The following is a 22,105-nucleotide window of genomic DNA, read 5'->3' on the forward strand; positions in this document are numbered from 1 at the left end:
CCTGGGCATCTTTCATTGGGGCACGCTTAAAGATTTAGAGCTGGCACTGCTGATTTTCCCCTTGAAATATAAGTTCGTTCGGAAAGGAACAGACAAGAGGTTTTCCTACAGGTCGAAAAGTTTTGCAAACAGTGGACAGTGAGTGGGTACACCATGTTATTTTATACGCAACACAGTTCCACCTCCTTTGTGAAGGGCTAGGCCTGACAGGAAACCAATATGCCCCCTGGAACCACCTCTGTATAGGCAGACAGTGGCGTAGAAGGGTGCCATGGCCCTCAATATAAGCATGGAACGTAGCCCTCTACCCTTCTCTTGGGTGATAATAGTGCCATAAATAGGCCCCTCACCCTCAAAGGTCACGCCGCCGCTTCACTAACAATAGCTACGCCCCTGCTGGCAGCACAAGGTACTGCATCAGTGTTCAGATACATTCGAACCGACAGCAAACGGGCGAGAACGGGTCAACTCCTGTGTTTGTTTTGAAAGCCTCAAGGGCTGGGCAGGGCCGAGCTGCGTTTCTGCCCTTCAGGGTCCGTGTGTCTCTGCAGGGCCCCGAATTACTGTTACGTTATCTACACTCGCTCAATCACTCTCGTGGCACCGCGGTCACTTACTGATAAGATGCCCATGCTACAGCATTTAGAGAAACAGCCTTCTCAAAACAGAGCCTGCAAGTCCCTTTTCTCTCACAGATAATATCGACTGATCTTGTTATTGATTGAATGCTTTCATAGGTTTTGTTTCCTGAAGGGCTTGATAAGGGGGCAAGAAAGGTGACAAAAGATTGGTACTGGGTCCAGGAGATCTAATGGCCGCCTCGTGCATCAGTGCAATCTAAGATGAGGCCGAAGTGTTTGGCAAAAACATTAGATTCACCGACGACTTAATTCCTCCCCTATATCAAATCTGTCTTTCAACTTACCGGGCAATTTAGTCTTCGTGTCACTGATGTGTATCACCCAAATGTGCCCCTATGAGGAACTGCACTCAGAGACATTAATCTGCTTCTGCTTTCGAACAATAAACAGCCTGTTCTCCCCTAAATTTGAAAGCAGCCACACTAGGAACATGCGTACAGCGAGTGACCATTCCACTGATCACTGGATGCTGACGACTTGTCATTTTGAATCTATGCCCTACAGTTTTATATCTATCTAGTTCAAACAAAACAAAATCAGTTCTCTGCTTGTTCCTTTCCTGTAGATCCGCAGTCTAATCGCACGCAGGTTTTATTTATTTTAATTGTAGACAATTTAAGGTCGAGCTGTGTCCTATTACCCCATGGAGAATACAACAAGCATTGGCATAGCCCATAGGTCTCGCCTTTGGGACCTTATAAGTGTTTAACCATGCAACAGTTAATGTTGTTGCACCAAGTATTTTGTGCTGCATAACTAAATACTTATAAGGTCCCAAAAGCGAGACCTATTGGCTATGCCAATGCTTGTTAGCCTTGCCACTGAGGTGCAGCACTGAGCACAGGATCCTACTTCAGGCACACCATTTTTGCTCGCAATGTTCTCAATCTACCCCTTGTGATCAAAATGGGAGGCAAGATCCGCCCAATCAGAGACCTTTTTCAAGGATTCATGCATACTCTACCCAAACTAGGGTGGCTACCAGACATAAACAAGAGCTTCAGACTTGCCTGCAACAGCTATGTAGATGACATGCAGTTGACCCTCAAACTGGAAAACTCCAAAGACTTAGGAAAATCGAAAATCGTCAACTGCCTCATAGGTCTAGATCTGTGGTACTCATAGTATGGCACGCGGGCTGCCAGCGGCTCGGCAGGCCTTTATTGGCCGCCCACGGACCATGCCTTGCCGTTTCTACTTTTCCAGTGAGGCTGGCAGTAAACACAGAAGATGACCGCAGGAGCATACCTATGCTCCTGCAGCCATCTTCTGTGTTTACTGCCAGCCTCTGTGACCTCACGGCACCATCGGAAAGCTTCCCAAAAGGCCCTTTAAAAGTGAGCTGTAAGCACTTTCAAAGCTGTCTTTTAAAGGGCCTTTTGGGAAGCTTCCTGTTTGGACAGAGACATATAAGAGACAGATAGAGACAGAGATACAGACAGAGACAAAAAGAGACAGATAGAGATAGAGATCGAGACAGATATAATTAGAGACAGACAGACACAGATAGACAGAGACAGACAGAGAAAGAGAGAGAGAGACAGACAGACAGAGACAAATACGCAGAGACAGACAGACAGAGATGGAGAAATACACAGACAGACAGATAGAGACAGACGGAGACAGAGAGATAGAGACAGACAGAGACAGATAGAGACAGAAACAGATAGAGATAGAGACAGACAGCGCAGATAGAGACAGACAGATCAGACAGAGACAGATACAGAGACAGAGCTAGAGACAGACAGACAGAGATAGAGACAGACAGTGGCAGAGATAGAGACAGAGAGAGACAGGGACAGACAGAGACAGATAGAGACAGGGACAAATAGAGACAGACAGAGACAGATAAAGACAGATAGAGACAGACGGAGACAGAGACAGACAGAGATAGATGGAGACAGAGAGGTAGAGACAGATAGAGACAGAGATAAAGACAGAGATAATGACAGAAACAGATAGAGATAGAGACAGAGAAAGACAGACAGACAGATCAGATAGAGACGGATAGAGGCAGAGATAGATATAGAGATAGAGAAAGACAGACAGAGATAGAGACAGAAAGACAGGGACAGACAGAGACAGATAGAGACAGAGACAAATACAAATAGAGACAGATAGTGACAGAGACAGAGATAGAGCTAGAGAGAGAGACAGGGACAGACAGGGACAGACAGAGACAGACACAGACACAGATAGAGACATACAGATAGAGACAGGCAGTGACAGAGATAGAGAGAGACAGGGACAGCTAGAGACAGAGAGAGAGAGAGAGAGAGAGAGAGAGAGATAGAGAGGGAGAGAGAGAAATAGAGAGAAAGAGAGATAGATAGAGATATAGGTATATATATATATATGTAGAGAGAGAGAGAGAGAGAGAGAGATAGCGTAGATGTGTGTATGCCGGGTCTGTTGGCTCATTGGACTAATGCGTCTGCTGCAGGGGCCTGTGTTCAACCTCTTGGTCACAGTTTTTTTTGCTCTAGCCGCCACCCCCCCACTGACCCCGCCCCCACCGGTGCGGCTTTCAGCCACAACCTTCACTGTAAATTTGGCACCCGAGAGAAAGTTTGTGAGCACCCATAGTCTAGCTCAATAGATGACATGGAATCATCTGAGATTAAATGTCTCAAAAACCAAAATATTCACTTGCGGTCAATAAAAAAGTCATAATCCTCTATACTTCTGGCAGGATGAACTGAGACTTGCACCAAAAATAGCTAGAGGTTCAAAATCTTGGAAATGTCATTACACCTCACTCACCCTTAATGTTGAAGTGGACAATGCTATCTAAATCTACCTTCTTTATGATGAGATATTATAACGCTCACAAGTATGAAAATACTCCAGAGAATTCAGATTTCCTCAGAAAGACTGCTTCTACATGTAAAGACGCAAACCCGCATCTTGCCTGTCCCAAAGGCTCTACACTGGCTTCCAGTTACAAGCAGGTCTTTCTTCAGTCTACTATGCATTAATCACAGAAATAAATGGTGAAGCGCCTAAATAACTCCAATCAAAAATTACAAAACACTAACAGCTAGCAAACCAGGAACCTACATTCTAAGCGGGAAGCCACAACTAATCACCACAGCCTACAGCAAAAATATTGTTACTGGCAACCCTTTTCTGTTCAAGTTGCCAAATTATGGAACTCTACCTGCTAAGTTTAGAGCCACTGAGGATAACTTACAATTCAGGAGAATGGTTATAAGATGGCTACTCCCAACGTGATCCATCTAAGGACACCTCTATAATCTCCTGAGCAGAAGGACAAGTTTCACTACAAACCTGGCACAGTCTGTCTACCAGCAGATGGCCCCTGCCATCATAAAAATAGTACAGTAAGAATCAGTCCACTACAACAAGCCACCCAAGAACGTGATTCAAGCATGAACTGAATGGCAAGGTCCACACATTTTACCATGATGATCCACTGCACCAAATGCACTCAAAAACCCCAAGAGCCATCCAGGAGGAACTATCTGATAATATAATATATAATAATTGTTTATTTCGGGCACAGCCCATAAAACACATCAAATCCATACAAACGTACATTTTGAATACTTAAAAAGAAATCAGACAATATAGGAACTTGATACAACAGAATATGAAAGCCTTATTAAAAAGCTGTTAGAAAACATTATATCATGTTACGAAGAGCTAAAAAGGCGAAGCCTAACATTGTAACTATTTGTGCAATTTGTTTGAAGGCCTCCTGATCGTTCCTAAGATATTCGAATAATCATTGCTAGCAAAATCGGCAAAATAGCAATCATTGGGGGAATACAAGGGGGTAGATAAACAGAATATGTATGTACGATAGTTCATCAATGCTTAATAGTTAAGAAAAAGAGTAAAACAGTTCACTGTCAAGATTCAGGTTTGCAAATTGCGTTTTTCCTTAACGCCCAGGCGATGTACAGGTACTTAGAGAGTGCGAAGGCTAAACAATCTCGAGTGTAACTTTTAAAAACTCTCTCCTCTTCCCAATAGTGTCTTGCACCCAAGTTTTTACATACAGACACCAGCCATTTTTTACGGACATTACTTTATGCGGGACAGAATAACATAAAATGGAACTCTGTTTCCACTATGCACGGGCAATTTGGACAACATTCTGCTTGAGATGTAACATTGGCCCTTTTGGAAGTTTGTGCTCTCAAGGGCAAAACCCCGCACCTATATTGCACATACAGACATTTTAGTCGGTGGGGGAACATTTTGTTCAAATAAGGTTCATGCCTGGGCATGCTTTTGTGGTTCAGAAATGTACCAGTGACAGAGTTGGTCGGGTGGGTTTGCCAGGTTTGGAATAGGACTGCCGCCCAGCAAGTTTGTTTTATTTTTTGAGCATCATCTTTTACTATTGTTTCCGGAGAAGTCCATAAATCCCTCATTCCTATTCTGTGCGTTAGATCTTTGATGTGTTTCACCATGGTGTTCTCAAATTTCTATCAAGAGTCATAAGGTCTTTCACGCACTCTCTAAAGACTGCAAGTTCATTAGTGGACCATAATCTGGCCCAAAATATAAGGGGTTTTAGGACCACTGTTAGGTGAATAGGATTGAGAGCCAGATCTAAGCGAAGCGGTGTAGTGGGAGAGCTTAGAGGGAGCTTTAAAATTGTTTTAATGAACCTATTTTCTATTTTTGTATGGCTCTCAGTGTCGGTATAGCCCGATATCTCGGCTCTGTAAGTTGCCGATGCTAAAGCTGAGGAATTATATACAGAGATAACCGGATAGACAGTTCCGCTAGATGCTGCTCTAAACCGCCTCACTATAGCGAAGGCTTTCTGGTGAAGGGTAGTTTTACGTTTTGCCAACTGGGGGTCCCATGCCTGGGTATCACTTAATCTCACCCCTAGGTAATCGAAGTGGTGGACTACCTCTAATGGGAACCCCTCAACAGTCACACTACCTCTGGACCCTTTGTGTGGATTAATCATCATGACTTTTGATTTAGACAAATTTAGCTATAGGCCCCTTTCTCTGCAAAAGATAACAAAACCATTTAGTTCAGATTGGAGGCCCATGGGGGTTCGGGAGATCTGCAGGGTGTCATCGGCAAACATCAGTATAGGGGTTGGTATTCCCGCCACTTTCGGGGTGTCATGTTTGCATTCCATCAGTCTCCTCACTGCGCCATTGATGAATAGACTGAATAGTGTTGGCATAAGGACACACCCCTGTCTGACTTCCTTCAAGATCTCTATCTTTTCAGTCATGTCCCCCAAGGCGTTCCATCTGACCCTTGCGTATGTATTAGTGTGAAGGAGCCTAAGAATTCTTAACAGATATGGGGGAATGCCATTCCCAGCTAGTACCTCCCAGAGTGTATCTCTTGGGACCAGGTCAAACTCCGCTCTTAAGTCAATAAAAGCGACGTATAGGTGGTCACGCAGCAAGGTGATATATTTCCAGGTTATCACCTTGAAACAGAGGTCCTGGTCCAATGTACTGACCTTCAACCTGAAGCCTGCTTGAAACCCTTCCAAAATACTATTCTGTAAGATCCACTCGTTCAGTTTACATAAAACGTGTCTACTGAAAATCTTTTGTTGGAGTTATCAAGGAGACTTATAGGCCTGTAATTTGAAGCAATTGATCTGTCCCCTTTTTTAACCCCTTCGCTGCGGGGGTAATTCCCCCACGGTGTGGGGGGGTGAGCACGGCGCCGCGGTGCTCGTGACGATCCTAGCTCGTCATGAGTCACATTGGAGCTGTGCTCATGACGAGCTGGGCTCGTCACGACTCCGCCAACTCATTAATTCGTCCGCACAGGCGGGGAATCAATCGCGCGTGGGCGGAGCGCAGCCGTTATGACGAGCCCAGCTCATCATGAGCACAGCTCCACTCTGAATCATGACGAGCTGGGCTCGTCATGAGCACCGAAGGAGTTAAAAATAGGTATGATAACGGCACCTATTCACTTTTAAAATACTATTCGATAGAACGTTTAAATACGGGACCTAGACAAGTGGTCCAGAGAGGAAGAGGTCTCCCGGTATGCCATCCATCCCTGGAGCCTTGCCCTATCTGATAATATTATACCCACATTCTCGAAGAACAAACACCTGCTTGAGAAGTGCAGGGCTAACAAACTACATCGTATATCGTGAACTACTGAAGCATCCAAACTCAATACCATTGGCTATCAAACCATACACATGTTTTCCCCTGCCACAATCTCCCTCCACTAACTAGCCTCCTCTCTTTTATGTTCTTAACCACCCATCCTAAACCAAACCCATCCTTACCATTAGCTACAATTTCATCCTAGAGGTTAACCCTACCTTATTGCTTCCTAATCCTCCAGTCAATTTAAGGTACTTGGTTCTCCTTTTGTTCAAAGCTAATTACTCAACTTTATCTAGTGAGGGATCGGAAAAGAGTAAGTTGAACTAAACTCACCAATAAACGCCTTCACTAATCCATCTAGTGGATCTTCTTATGATCCCTGATCACTTGTGAAAGCATTAACAAACTAAGCAAGTACTAAACCACTAACCCTGTGTTCCTGTTGTAGTATGCTACTTGACAAAAAGAGCTTCAGTGCTCCGTTGGGGGTTGTATGTGCTAGAAAAATGCAATAAAAATACAGTATTTCCCTCCTGTTATTAAAAAGTACAGACCAGAGATATCTGCTGGGCGGCTACTGGATAACTCCATACGCCCTCTGTCGGAACTTAGAATTTTCTGGGAATAGAGCATAATTCGGCCAAGAATTCTTGTTTCTGGCTCTGGTTATTGGGTGACTGATGCTGCTATGTCCTCATGGGCGTAGGAAGTGTGGGGACGGAGGGGACATATCCCCCCCCACCAGATTTTGAAGTGGGGCAACGCAGGGTACAAGGGTGGGGGGGAACAAGAAGGCAAAATAATTTCTCGTCTCCCTTCCTTGATTCACAGGGCCTTTAGCACGCGAAAGCGCTACCTTTAATGGCCCTGCCAGCCTTTGCTAAGATAGCGCCCTGGGCATGGCCGGAGAGAAATCTGGCGCCCTTGCTGATGGTAGTGAATTGAATGAAGTAGCAGGGGGATCCTTTGTGTTCACTGTTCAGTACCTAGATGAGCAGCAACTGGCCCCTGAACATAAACATCTCAGACCTCACCCAGCTCACCTAAATCACATTTAGCTTAGCTGCCCACGCAGATGATGGGTTTGATGATGTGAGCCAGCAGAGGTCAGAGGGTGAAGGGAGGGTAAGAAAAGTGCTAAAGGGGTGTTAAAAATATCACCTGCCCTGTGATAATGAAGTACTAAAACCACTTTAATTGGCAAATCATACAGAAACGAACAGGCAGAGACAAGGATAAGGCCGGAGCAAGAGGAGAAGGGTGTTGCTGTTGGCATAACCATAATGCACACAACTCCATGCGTCCTTCAGAAATTGGTGCCCCGGGCCTGGGCCCAGCTCTCCCATTCTAAAGGCCGGCCCTGACTGTACAAGACCTATGACCTGCATCCAGTTACCTGTGACCAATCTGATAGTCATAGAGGCCACCCGTCCCCTACACTTTTTTTGCACTGCAACTCTCCAGGAATTGTTATAATCTCAGCCACAGCCACAGCTGTCTGCATTCTGCACTTCTGAGAACAAAGGTAGAGAGGTCCTTTGTTGATTGCTGTCTGATACCGCCCCTCCTCAGCCCTACCCTACCTGCCGCCTTGAATAACTAGGCCGGAAGGCAGCAGTAAGATTTGAAAAAGTAAAGTAAGGCGATTTGGGAAAATACAGTATTTGCCTAGGCGCTTCACCACTCTTACAGCCAGCATCCTCAAAACACACACACAAACGCTTGCATGCACACACACACATGTGCACACACGGGCACATATACATGCACACAAGGTTGTCCCTGTCCCGCCCCCCCAGAAATTTTGTGTCTCCTATGCCCCTGTATGTCCTCCTCAATCCTTTTCATCATTCTGGGGAATCTACTGTTGGTTAGAAATTGGGAGCCAGCATGTAGGAGTGAGATAATTTAACTCTATGTGGACTACTTTCATAGTATGGAGTAGCAGAAACATGGTGGCATTGGATGACAGGGATGAGGTAGAGCCTTTGCGATAAAGGTGGACCAATAGCGAGACATGGACTTCCACGGCGCCCTAGCCCACGGCCCCCTCGTGCCCAGATTCCCCCAACTCTGATTTGACGCGGGGATGATCCCTGTAGAGCCTTATTGGGGATGCAGTTGGAAACACTGAGTAGAGTTCGGTCAGCTGTTCAACGGATATATGCCCGCGTATATGACTTTGCCAGATAGTGACAATTGGCGATCTAGAAAAATGTAGCAACTGTACATTCAAGCATTGAATACTAGCATTCTGATTTAACTACGATGTACCTCATGATATTGTAAAATCAATAAAGTTATATATTTTTTTAATATTGGCAACTATACTCCTAATCAATAGTCTCTCTCCAATTCCCAACACCCTCTCACAAACTTTGCTGGCTTCGGACAAGACACCGAGGGACTGATTCACACGGGTTAAATTACAAGTGTCAGTTTAATATTTTTCTCGTATTCACAAACTACAAGTTTAATTTTATGAATATTAATTTTATGACTGCGAGTCTCTGCGGTGGGGTGGAGAACTCCACACCAATTGTGGAGTATCCGCAATCATAAAATTACTATTAGTAAAATTAAACTTGTAATTTGTGAATACCAGAAAAAGGGTAAACTGACACAAAAGTCTAATTTTACCTTTGTGAATCAGTCCCTGGGTGACTACATTTTAAAGCATCTGCCTAGGGTGTGCAGCCACACATGCTGGATAGGTTGGTGGGTCTGCTTGCCTGGCCTTGTGACTGTGACCTGCAGGACTGCGCATAAGTATGGTGAATCATTTTTTAAAACGTAATGCAGCCACTGAAGTCAGACTAAACATTGCTTGGAATAGGCTGGGAGTCTTGTAACAAGAGTAAAAGAGTCAGGGGTGGGGTTACTTTCTCTTTTAATACTGAACTTCAATATATTGTACTATACAGTGGCATACACCACCACAGTGTCCCACAATGTAGCATTGTGTTCCTTAATGAACCATACATTATGATGCAATGGCATTCTGTACCACCTCTGCTGTGTGTCCCCCTACTTTATGGTACCCCTTTGTTGGGCCTCAGTTATCCATTGAAACCCGCTCCACATGTACAGCGATCCATTGCTGTGTAGGTACGTTTACCTTATAGAATGGGGCATACATACTGTGCCATAGTGGACCACAATGTGCCACAAAGTGGTATACGCCTCCATATGGCGCTATATGGTGACATAATGCACATTGGTGCACAGACTGCACTACACTAGAAGACTACAGAGACCAGAATGCCAAGGAAGGCTAGTAGGTCTGTCTAATAAAAGACAAGTTATGGAGTGGTGAGAGAGTGTGTTGCCATAAAATGTTGCGCTTAAAATAAGAAGTTGCCTGAGTTCACGATGAGCACCCACTTTCTGGCTTGTATTCGCACCCGAATTGACTATAGGATCAGCTTGGCCAGAACCCTCAAACCTGAGAAGTCACAGACTTCCCTTTTGCTGGAGATTTCCATTGAGAATGAAATGTACATATAGAAGTTCTCCAGCCACTTCTGTGCAGTATTTAGACTGCAAAAAGTACGGATTGCACAATGACTGTGTGGCATACAGCCCCCTTTCTTGCTTGGAGAGTATTGCACTATGGAATAATGAAAAGACTACAGAGACCAGAATGCCTAGGCAGTCTCTCAGGTGAGCCAAGTAAAGGACAAGGGCTGGAGTGCCATAAACTATTATGTAGTGAAATATATTTCACCCTGTTGTGCACTACTGTAAACTCTGTGCTTTAGCGTGCCGTACTGCATCATACTATTACATTTTCTGTTGTATACGTATATATTGTGCCACACCACAACTTGTGATACCAAGCAGAAGGTATAATGTCAGGGAGTGCTCCACTAGCTGGCCTGCTTAATTTATAGAAATTGTCGGGATGCCACTGCAGCTTGCACCACACACTGCCCCTGCCATGTGCTAATTACAGTAAAAACACAACTACTAACAATCACACTTCTACAAGTGGGACTATTCCAACTATTCCAGGCCCCGAAAGAAATAAGAATGGCAAGGGCAGCAGGTAATAGTAATTTTTATTGTATATGGAATTAACAATTAACTGTTGTTGTTGTCATTTTTAAATTGGCTATACAGCGCCACCTTGCGGCAGCCTGTCACAAGCGCTGGTGTTGGCAATTAAGTTCCGGTGCTGAGCACCTTAAACCAGAGGCTGAAACTAAGCACTTGCTAGCTGTAATGAAAGAGCAAAGATGTGTGCATCCTTCCCTGTTATACCTCTTTCCTCTTCAGTATTCACCCAGCCCAAGAGGGCCCGGTCCATCAAACGCAGCCGTCCTGAGAAGCACCTTTCCATAAGGGACCTCTTTCCCAGAGAGGCCCCATTCTCCAACACGCTCTTTCCATGAAGCCTTTATCCTCTGCATGAAGATGTCCTGCGAGAGGCCTCTCCTCTCATGGTGCTCATACTGCTAGACTTCTTACTCTGATCCTTTTTTTCCTCCCCACTTCCGTGCCCCACACAACCCAATCTAATGTTGTCAAGTCTTGGTCCCTTACCATCTGCTTGTACTTTTTCTGTAGGTGACAAAGTCTGGAGATACACAGATTTCAAACTGAACTACGGATACCCGAAACTGTTGGCCCGAGTGCCTCCCAACATCGACGCAGCCCTCTACTGGGAGGGCAACCAGAAGATCTTCCTCTTTAAGGTGAGCTGTGACTGTGGCTTTATTTCCTGCTAAATCATGTAGCTGGTGAGATAGCTCAGGGGGTTAGTGCATGTGCTGAAGAAGTATATTTGCAAACTGCAGATTCCAGTCCAGGTGCAGCCTAACTCGGTCTGCTACCCATTCAGTGTCGATGAAATAAGTGCTGTTGTGCAGGGTAATGCCCGTTATTTACAGCACTGTAACAATGTCAGCAAGTGTCATATAAAAAATAAATAAGCTGTTGCATATGTTCTGGACTACAAAGTTAGAGCTGTCATGTTTGGCTCAGTTTACTCATTTTTGATGTACACTTCTCACTATAGATTCCTTGCCTTTTGAATTCCCCCAAGCTCCAGACTGGATCTGGAAAGTTTTACTGCAATAGGTCCAGCATACCTGCAGGTGGCATCATCAGACACTGTCGCAACCTGGTCCTGCCTTGGAAGGTGATGACTCATAGTCCTGTATAGGAGCTGATATCAGTCAGTTCTTTTTTCTGTGCCCATCGACGTGGATCCGGAGTTCGGCTCCCATAACTTTAATCGGTTCAGGGACTACCTAAAACACATACTGCGACAGTGTGCATTACGGAAAATGTCCCCTCCAACGACTTCAGGCTTTAAACCATGCCACACCTGCTGAAAACAGATGCTGGGCATGAATCCACGTGATGTCTGCCTTTGGTGCTTAGGTTCCAAGCGTGACTCGAATGTTGCAATAAGTGCTCCCTGATTCGCCCTAAGGCCATCAGGGAGCCGGAAGTGGAACTTTGTCACTGAGTACAGAAAGCATGGACGGCCGTGTTTGCAGTCACTGGCATGTTCCTGATCCAAGTGTTGACTTAATGCTAGGTCCTAGTCTAGGTCGCCATGTTCAGGTAGGTTCAAGAGAAGATGAAGGACAGGCCTCAACGCAAGAACAAAAAAACTAACATGGAATCCACACCCCATACCTCTTCCGCTCCAGGGAGCGGTCGCTCATTTGACATTGTAAGGATCCAGCTCCACCGCCATCATCTGACGCTGATCCCATTCCACAGTTGAAGTCAAGGTCCCCTGAATTTTCCAGCCATGGTTGATTTCACAGCAGGTTGAAGTCTTCAAGGAAGTGATGCTGCAGTTTGTTCAGACAATTCCAGGTTTCCTGGCGCACCTATGGGCCACATGGGCCTCCAGTGCCCTGAACTGAACTTCTACAGTTGAGGCTCTCCCCAGAGTCAACTAACACCACTATTGCCATGTTCGTCCTCTTGCTGGTGCCACACCGTGCTTCCACACCTTTGCTGAAACCATGTAGGTTTCAGACAGTACTGCATCAGCCTTTCTCAAGAGGCACTGGTGCCTGATCTGACCTCAAGGCCAGCTTTGGTTCCAGAAGCGAGTTTGCCTAACTGTTCCCCATGATGAATACAATAAGGAGGAAGACAATTTGGTCTCCCCTTACTACCCAGATAGTGGCTTATGCTTAGATTTACAATATCTCTCCTGAGACAGATATGGACTCGCCATTTGGTCCCACTACTAGAGTGTCTCTTTCACGGTGATAGTTCAGAACCAGAGGTTTTGACCTGCAGTTGCATACTGTGGAAACTAAGGCAAATTTGTCCACAGACATGTTGCAGCCAGGTCCCTCAACTTCCAAACCATTGCTGCCCTTCAATGTGGACCTGACTGGGATCCTAATGCCAGCCCGTCCAAGCTTTGTTCAGTGCCAATAGTGAGTCGACCTATTGCCTGGTACCATAGGCCTGCCACAAGGGACCCGGCCTTCCAGGCATAACTTCACACACTGGAAAGCCTAGCTGTACAGGTGTCTGATAGTAAGATAAACCCTAATTCCTTCCCCACCGCTCTACCTAACTGAGAATAACATGCATTAATGCACTGGGAAGGAGACTTGTCTGCCAATCTGGCTCTGAGGCCCTTTAATGTTTTTGCGTTCTGGGAGGTGCACTCATGGCCTTTGGGATATGGCAAGTGAGATCTTGCCTATCTTACCAGAGACGTTCAGAGTCTTGTTCGGTCAGGCTGTCTATGATGGACTGATTGCAGCCAAGTACATTTTAAGAGCTAGTCTAGATACCACGGAACATTGGCCATGCATTTGACACCAGTGTGGTGGTCCAGTGCCATGCCTGTATGCACGCCATGAATTTTTCGGGTGAAATGCAGGTGTCCATGATGGATATGCATTTTGATAGATCCAGGCATTTCAGAGAAATGTTGGACTCTGCCTTGGAGGACTTAAAAGACAGCCGACCTATGACACGCTTCTCCGGTCCACTAATTTCGCCAGCAGTCACAGAAATTACAGGGCTAAGCAAGGGATCTGCCTGTTACCAGAGGCAGCCCTCCCAACCTATCCAACAAGCTGCTCAACCTTTTCCGTGGCTTCAGGGAGTGAGGTAGTGGTATTGGCTGTGGCCATAAGCTTGGGGCGAAGACCTTTTCCTTGTTGCCAGCTGCAACCACTGCCAGATCACTCTGATTCTCACTCCTTTGGTCACCAGTGGCCAAAAGGAGGCAGTATTCGCCTTTTAGGTCGAGCCTGGGCCTGGGCAGCGCAGCTCTGTGAGCCATGCTGTATTCAAGTATGTACTTGAAGCCCCGCCAACTCTCTGCCCATATTTGTCATTCAATTGTGTCATTCTCCTTCGTAAATGCTGGCTTCTGATTCGTATTAGGCTTGTTAGTCCCTCCTTAGTACCGCCTTGTCTTCATTAGTAACCTCCCATGTAGACTGGCCCTTTTACTTTGGTTGTTACACAGTATGTCTTCTTTAGTCTGTAAGCACTATTTTCTTTAATGAGTTTCTCTTACGGCAGGAGAGTCTCTCATGCGCAATTGTGACCACCGGCTTGTTTATTTAACTTGTAGCAAACAGAGAACTTTTCAGGGGTCCTGGGAGACAGAAGGAAGCAACTCAGTGATGACTTCAAGCCCTTGGAATGCAATTGGTCTTGCATTTGCAAGAGTTTAAGCTATTGAAATTGTAAATGACAATGCCTTTTATTTGTTTTTAAAACCAAAACATAAATAAAAGGCATTGTCATTTACAATGTCAATAGCTCAAAGTGGCGTAAATGCGAGACCTATTGTATTGCAGATGCTTGTTCTGTCTAGCTGGTAGGCAATTACCTCAGACTGGCAATCTTTAGAGGCTGCCCAGAATGGTTACACGCTCCCTTTTCTGTTTACGGCCCTCTTTTCCTCCTGTATTAGCTCAGACTTCAGTGGATCATGCCACCCTTCTCTCACAAACACTGCATGTCAAGGGAGTAAGAGTCCCTGAGGTGGAGACGCACAGTATATTACTCCAGGTACTTCCTGGTGAACAAGAAGGATGGTGGCCTGAAACACATGCTAGACCTTTGGTTCCATAATATCTTCCCTTTGAAAGAAAAATGAAAAGTGCTGACTCTGGCCCAGGTACTCTGCTCTAGAACGGGAAAGGGGGGTGGATGGTGTCCTTGGATTTAAAGGGTGCATTCTCTAATGTGACTGTCCAGCTGTTCTACATGCAATTCCTCCGAACTCTTCCAATTCACCGTCCTTCCTTTTGGTCTCCCCTCTGCTCTCTAGTGTTCATGTGCTTGATGTCAGTGGCCATGACTCATCTTTGCAGAGTTCCCATATTCCCGTTTCTCCAAGATTATAATTTCAAGGTGGGCTCGTCATACTCAGTCATGGACCACCCACAGTCGACAATCTCACCGCTATTTTCCCTTGGGTTCTCCATCAACATGCGGAAATTCCACATTCAGCCACTGCAGAGGATTCCCTTTTGTGGGGCTTTTCTAGATATGGAGGCTTTCAAAGCCTTTATGTCCCTTCAGGCTAAGAGCCAGATATTTTAGGTTCATTCCTGTTTATGGCTGGACAGTTCTGAGGCATCTTGATCTCCTATCCTTGAGGATCTTGTCACTGCCCCATGCCCATTGGCACATGTGGGCTCCGTAATGGAATTATCACCTTTCAATGAATGGGCTCGGTACTGGGGGTGCCTCTGTTTTGGAGTAGGCGATCCAGGTCCTTTGATGGTGGATGAAGAATGCCAATCTGACTTGGGGCATACCACTCTCCTTGCCCCATTCAGGGCTCCAGCTGGTTATGGCCACATTATCTCTGATCTGGGGAGGCCACTTGGATAAGGTGGAGATTACAGCCCTTTGGTCCGTGGTGGAGCAGAGGCACCACATCAATCTTCTGTAGTTGCATGCTATTGGGCCGGACCTCAAGACCTTCATGCCTTCCACCAAGCGTGACCTTGTTCTGTTGCTGACAGACAGTACAACGTGGGGTCACGTGTCGTGCCATGAGAAACTAAGACTGTGGCACTGGCTGGACCGTCCGAGGTTTCCCCTTCTGTCAACCATCTGGCAGGTTCCCTGAATGCCAGGCCAGGCAAGCTCAGCAGATGTCATCGACCTAACCCCAAGTGATTACTGCACATGTAGGTAGTTCAAGGTGTCTTGATAGATCTTTTTGCTACAGCCGAGAACACACAGGCCAAGATTCACAAACATTTTTCACTGTGTTTGCATTACAAGTGACGATAACCAGTGCAAAATGTGTTTTTGTCATTTACTTTCCAGTGCAAAACTTGTTTTGCACTGAAAGGTTGCCTAAAAGCGCTGCTTTGTATTACTTAGTATGAAGGGGGCATTACATGGGTGGTACATGGGCATTCCCATGTAACCACTCATGCTTTTTGATGGAAAATCCTACCTACTGACATTAGTAAGCAGAGTTTTGCGTCAAAAAATAACTCAGATTTGAAGCAGGCGTTTAAAAAGGGAAATGCTTTTATTTCTCCTAATGCTTCTCCCTTTGCATGTATGCTGCACTGTAGAGCACACATCCAGCATACGAAACGTTTTAAAATTAGTCTATGCATAGAATGTTGTACTGGAAGAATACCCTTTCAGTACAAAACCTATGCTGGACCCTTGCTCTATGGTACAGAGGTGTGCACGTGGCACTCTGCAGTCTGATTCTGCGCCGGCACTAGGGGGAGAGGAGGAGAGTGCCATATCTCTGTAGATATAGTGCTGTCCTTCTCTCTCGCTCTCACGCAACTCAACATTTTTAGGTGCTAAGCTGCGCTGCGTTTAAGTTTTGTAAACTGGGCCTTAGTGACAAGCCATTTGCACCCTGAAGTTTCCACCTCAGACCTCCCATGGAGACACATTTTGCTTTCTGTGAGACTCTGGTGTCTGTTACACATTTCCCCCGTTGCCTCTGCTTCCTGGAGTTCTGAAGACGCTTAGGAGGGACTGAGCTCAGCTCATGTTGACAGCTCCAGACTTGGCTCGAACAGTCCGGTACTTTGATCTGCTGAGCCTGAGCATCTGTCCTCCACTCCTTCTACTCCTTCAGGAGCACCTGCTGTCCCAAAATCAGATCAGGGCTCTGCACCTAAACCTCCACAACCTACACCACCATGCATGGGATTGAGCAGAACCAACAGAGTTGCTTTGTTCTGCCTGCGGGGTGGATGGTGTGCATTTGGACCCTTGTGGCTCATCCACATAGTTAGACTAATTTGGTCACTGGGCAACGTTTGTGGCACAATCTAAGGACCGTCTGGTTGATTTGTTTCTTGTTTTGGGCCTAGCAAGGATTTGCTTTGGGAACCGTTACGGGTTACTTGACATTGCTGTGATACATTTTTGAAAGGGCTTACCAATATGTTTAATGCTCTGCCTTTTCTTTTTGGCAGTTGTACCTTAACTTGTTTTTTACCTTCTTAATGCACATGCCTTTTGATCCCGTGCATAGTTTTATTTTGAAGTTACTAACCCTTAACACCATTTCCTCATTTCAATCACTTTTGTGCATCACGTCAGTGAACTGTAGGCACTGTGAATCGAGCCTCTTTATCCCACTTTCTTCCCTGACCAGTTGATACTTGAGACTCCGGCATCCTTTCTTCCAAAAGTGGTACCGCCTTTCCATGTAGGGCAGTCTGTCACACTGCCTGCTTTTTTCTCTCTGCTTCACGGATTGGACATTAAGAGAGTCCTAGGCTTCTATATCGATTGTACTTAGGAGCACTGGGTGGATGACTAACTCTTCGTTGGATTCTCCGGAGCGTAAAAAGGAAGGGCGGTTCAGAAACATCCTCTGTATCAAGATGTGCCACGTCTTGGCCCTCTTGGTCCTGCCAGTATTCTTCCTATAAAGTCTACTCCTCAGACATACCATATTTGTGTGTGTCGGACTAGGAGGCTGGCATTCTGCTTCGATATCAATTCGATGTGACGAATCAGCAGTTAGAAGTATCCAGCAGAAGAACAAGTTACGTATCTCCAGTAACACTCTTTCCGGTGGATACTCTACTTAACCACAGATTCACAATAGCCCTCCCTCCTCCCCTTTCTATGAAGTAGACTTCGGTTAGGTCATAAGGACCCGATTCAGATATTAGCACACTGTACAACTACCAACTTGTCAGATGCTCTGCGTCTGAGGGCGCAGAAATTGCCTTTGTAAACTGTCCTTAGTGTACAGTGGCAGCGTCTACATATGGGTCCGTGTCATGACTCTGAGAGGCAGGACCAGACCATTATGGAATCTAGAGTCACCATCCGCCAGGGTTCAGGAGATATTACAGGAAAGGTTTCTGGCATCAGGGGGAACTCAAAAGGTGAGAAATCTGTGGGTACATGTAATATCCAGCAGAAAAGCATTACCCAAGGTAAGTAATTTGTTAATTTATTCCGGTGTGTGGGTCTGAACAAGCCTAGGAGAGTCTTACGAGAGGGTCAGGGAAAATAGCATGTGTGGATAGGTTTGCCATAGAGGTTGGCCCATTTCATCCAGAGTGTTCGGGTTCAGAGGTCTGTGGCCAATCATCAGATGACAGGCTCCAAGCATGGCAAGCCACACTCATGCCTAGATTTACTACTGATAACGCAGTGGAGCTCTGCATGAAAACTAAAAGAGTGAGGAGAAATTGAGCAGTGCCACATTCAGGAAGAGTTGCATGCTGATGATGTCATCAGCTTCACTTGTGCTAAAAAAGCAGTTTTTGCACAATGATATGCAGTTCGCTACAGCACAATGAGACTCAGCAGTGGGATATATACTCAAGATAAACCCTCCAGCACAGATTTCAACAAAGGGGCAACCTCCCATGGCTAAGCCACATAAGATGTGTCCTTTTGCAGCAAATGTACTCCTTATGCCAAGGGATATCACGCCATACACAGATTGCCCCTTGTTTGCTCCAGTTTTTTTAATGCATTTCCAGGTCATATTTTTTTAATTAATCTGTCTTTTGCAGACAACCCATGAGTGTTTGCAATATTCCTGCCCCTTTATTCCCCCTTTGTGTAAATGCAGGACCTGCACAGCACTCAAATCCACTTTCACTACAAAATACTTTTTGTCTGGAAAAGCTGATCGGCGTTGCAGTTTGTACTGCAAAGCACTGCCATGCGTAGTGCGAATACTGCCACAAACAGATAGTACATTTGGGCTCCTGTCTTCAGGTTGAGTACAATTGGATTTGAACATAGTTACATCTGTTTCCAAAGCTACAAAACAGCAAGCCCATGGCAGCAGGTGCCCTGTAAAAGGTTATTATTTCAGGTTACTAAGGCAGATGAGCCTGGGCATCCAGAGGTTGATGGGGCAGTCCTTTTTAGGCTCAGTGCTCTCATGTTTTGCTCATGTGCAGATGTGAACATGCACAGGACACTTTACTGAGAGAATCAAGATAACGCTATGGGTGCACACATTTGCAGTGGGGTGTGCCCTGAATTTCTAGGGTGCCTTGGGGAGTGTAGCCTGTTGGTCACAGCATCCAAACCCAGCCTTCCACCTCTCACAGGTCGATCAGCGGGTACCACTGGGTTTGGAGGGTGTCTGTAATTTGCTGCCGGAGCCTTCTAGGTAAGACTGTTATATTTTAGACTATTTTTCATAGTTAGAATGGTCAGTCCTCTTCAGATCAGTTCACTAGCTGTAGCACGAGGTCAGATTTGCTCATCCCGGAGTGTCCTAGAAGTCATTCAGTAGGCACTGTACACACAAGGGCTTCACCAGGATACACATAGAACGTCTAGGGTCCCAGGGCAGCTGCTCACTGGCTCTGGAACAAGGTCCTGTAAGGAGGTGAACGCTTCCTGGGGCCATTACCCAGAAGCACTTGTGGTTTGTGTTCCCAGCTCCAATAGAGTCACAGTGGGAGTCAGTGATGACTCAGAGGGCACAGAGGACTTCAAGCAGATGCATTACACAGAGGCGAGCACTGCCAACCGTAGGACAGAAGAGCACCTGATGCCACCTGCCGCATCCTGCCCTTGGGTCAGGCACGGTCTAGGATTACCGGGCAACGCAAGTTTGGGCACCTAAGGCTGAGCATCTCAGTTTCAGAAATAAAGTGTAAACTCTGCTTCCTTCTAATGTGTAAATTATGTTTTTGTTATGTTCAAAGTGTTTGCGCCAGAAAAGTACCTGGTAGGAACATGTTCTAGAGAATCCAATGTAGCATAATGCCTGACTAGAGCAGAGGCCACAGGGAGAACAGGCAGGCGTGAGTCGGGCTCTGGAAGCATGACGGGAAGAGCAGACAGGTGGAAACACTGTGATACGACTCCGCAAACACAACAGGAGCAAGCCTCAGGAAGACAGGGCAGGAAGGGGAGGGAATGGGATGATGGGATAGAGGTGCTGTGGACCCAACAAATACAAGCACATGGGAACGAGCATCAGGCCAGAAGGTTAGAATGAGAGCAGGAAGAATCAGACCGGGCCCAGGAGGGGAGTCAGCTGTAGACATGGGGCAGCTGGGAGTCCTGAGGAAATGGTGCTACAGAGTTTCACCGGGGGTGGGGGGGGGGGGCGAATGAAGGTCCTTGGATAGAGTACAGGGATTTCAGGGGTAGTGGGTCATTATATGGGACAGAGGCTTCAGAGGTGGCTGCCAGTCTGCCTTATTGGGCGGCGGGGTACCTTAGAGCACGGCTTCTGAATGCGTCAAGGTGTCTTGGAGGGCGGCAGGTTTGTTTCAAGGAAGGACAGGGAACTAAAAAAAGAGAATAAAACAGAGTAGCAGTGCTAGTAACAGTGTGTTTCTGAAGACAAAAAAGCGTGTTTTGGTGGCGAGAGTCCACAGAAGTGAGGAACCCAGGAGAGGGCCATACAGGGGGATGCAGTGTTACGCTGGATGGTCAAATTCCCTGAGAGGTAGTGGAAGACAGTAAAGCTGACATCCTAGAATGTTTCTCAAGGACAGACGGATATAGTCCATAGAGTGTGGGTGGAGGAAGATGTTTGAGATGAAATGTCACACTTTTCTGGTAGCTTCACTGACAAGTCTCCATCTTTTAGGGTGACGGTTACTGGCAGTGGGACGAGCTGGCATGGACTGACTTCACGTCGTACCCTAAGAAAATCTCCAGCCTCTTCACTGGGATTCCTTCAAACCTAGACGCTGCCCTGACATGGAAGAACAACAAGGTGTATTTCTTCAAGGGTGACAAGTACTGGCGGGTGAACCGGCAGCTGCGGGCGGACAGGGGTTACCCGCTCAGCAAGGCTGAGCGCTGGATGCAGTGCTAGTGTACTGGCAGACGCTTTCAAGAGAAGCAACAGAAGAATGAGGCATCAATCCCACTTCTGTCACCATTGAATGTACTTGCATTCCACCGCTGCCAGTGCAAAAGGAACTCATATCCCACCGCTGCCGCCAATATGTTTTGTCACAGAATTTCTTGTTTGGCTCCAACTACACTCTTCTCTCCAGATCTTCAGTCAATATTTCATCCTTACAAAGCCCAACATCCTTTATATGGAGCTGTAGCTTGTCGAGGTTTCAGAGGAATTACTACAATGCTGGGCAAGGATTTTGGCCACAACACTGCCCCTACAATGCTGCATGTAAATGTTCTAATGGTGCGTGTGCAGCATGAGTATGTTCTTCAGGTGGTCACCAGGTAGAAAGACCAGCGGTGTAAGCGGTATCTATTTATGAGAGGATCACATTTAATAACAATATTATTGTATCTGTTTCACAGTTAATACTGGGATTTCTATGGTGCTGAGGACCAGTTTATACCCACAAATTTGTTAGGCGCTCAGGTGTAAGATTAGTTTTCCAAACAAACAGTGCCACCTGCAGGCAGATGGTAAAATTACAAGCATCAATGCAGTCTCTTTTGAGGTTACCAGAGCACAGCTCATGCGGAACCATCAAATGTTAAACGTTACTTTACAAATCTAGGTTTGCAGTTTATTTTTGTTTTAGATTCACATGCTGTGCATACTTCCGTTGCTGAATGTCGAGCTCGAACATTGCTAATTATTTATGTCCTCTCCCAAGAGAGGGTTTCGATTGTTATAATAAATACAATATGACACTGCTCATTAGTGGGGCTTGTTATTATGTACACTAACAATCTCTTATGGTTGACAGTTGCATGTGAATTTCTCATCTGTGTCCTCTCAACCAAACTTGACTAGGGACCTTGTTTCAGCCTATGTTCAGCGAGATGCCTATGAGACAGTAGTAACTCGATGTTTCATAGCAAGATGAAGGTACATGTGTGGGAGTGGTTGAGAGGCTAAGGGGAAGATAAATGACAAGTGAAGAACTCCAGGGTTTCCAGCGGGTCAAAACACAGGAGGGTTGGCACATAATAGTGAGACCTCACCCAGCCTTCTCTTCCCTCACA

At 45.9% G+C, this 22,105-nt stretch overlaps 1 protein-coding gene across 1 annotated transcript in view; it reads left to right on the plus strand.

The window, feature by feature from the left end:
• Nucleotides 1–21,795, plus strand: part of MMP19 (matrix metallopeptidase 19) — a 62,675-nt gene extending 40,880 nt beyond the window's left edge. Inside the window, exons 8-9 of the mRNA XM_085600908.1 lie at nt 11,297–11,424; nt 20,763–21,795. Of these exons, the coding sequence (XP_085457034.1) occupies nt 11,297–11,424; nt 20,763–20,993 (359 nt within the window). The 3' untranslated portion in view covers nt 20,994–21,795. The remainder of the gene's footprint in view (nt 1–11,296; nt 11,425–20,762) is intronic.
• Nucleotides 21,796–22,105: the final 310 nt, after the last annotated feature.

The sequence above is a fragment of the Triturus cristatus genome, chromosome 4_2 (genome assembly GCF_964204655.1).
Source record: "Triturus cristatus chromosome 4_2, aTriCri1.1, whole genome shotgun sequence".
NCBI classification, from domain to species: Eukaryota; Metazoa; Chordata; class Amphibia; order Caudata; family Salamandridae; genus Triturus; species Triturus cristatus.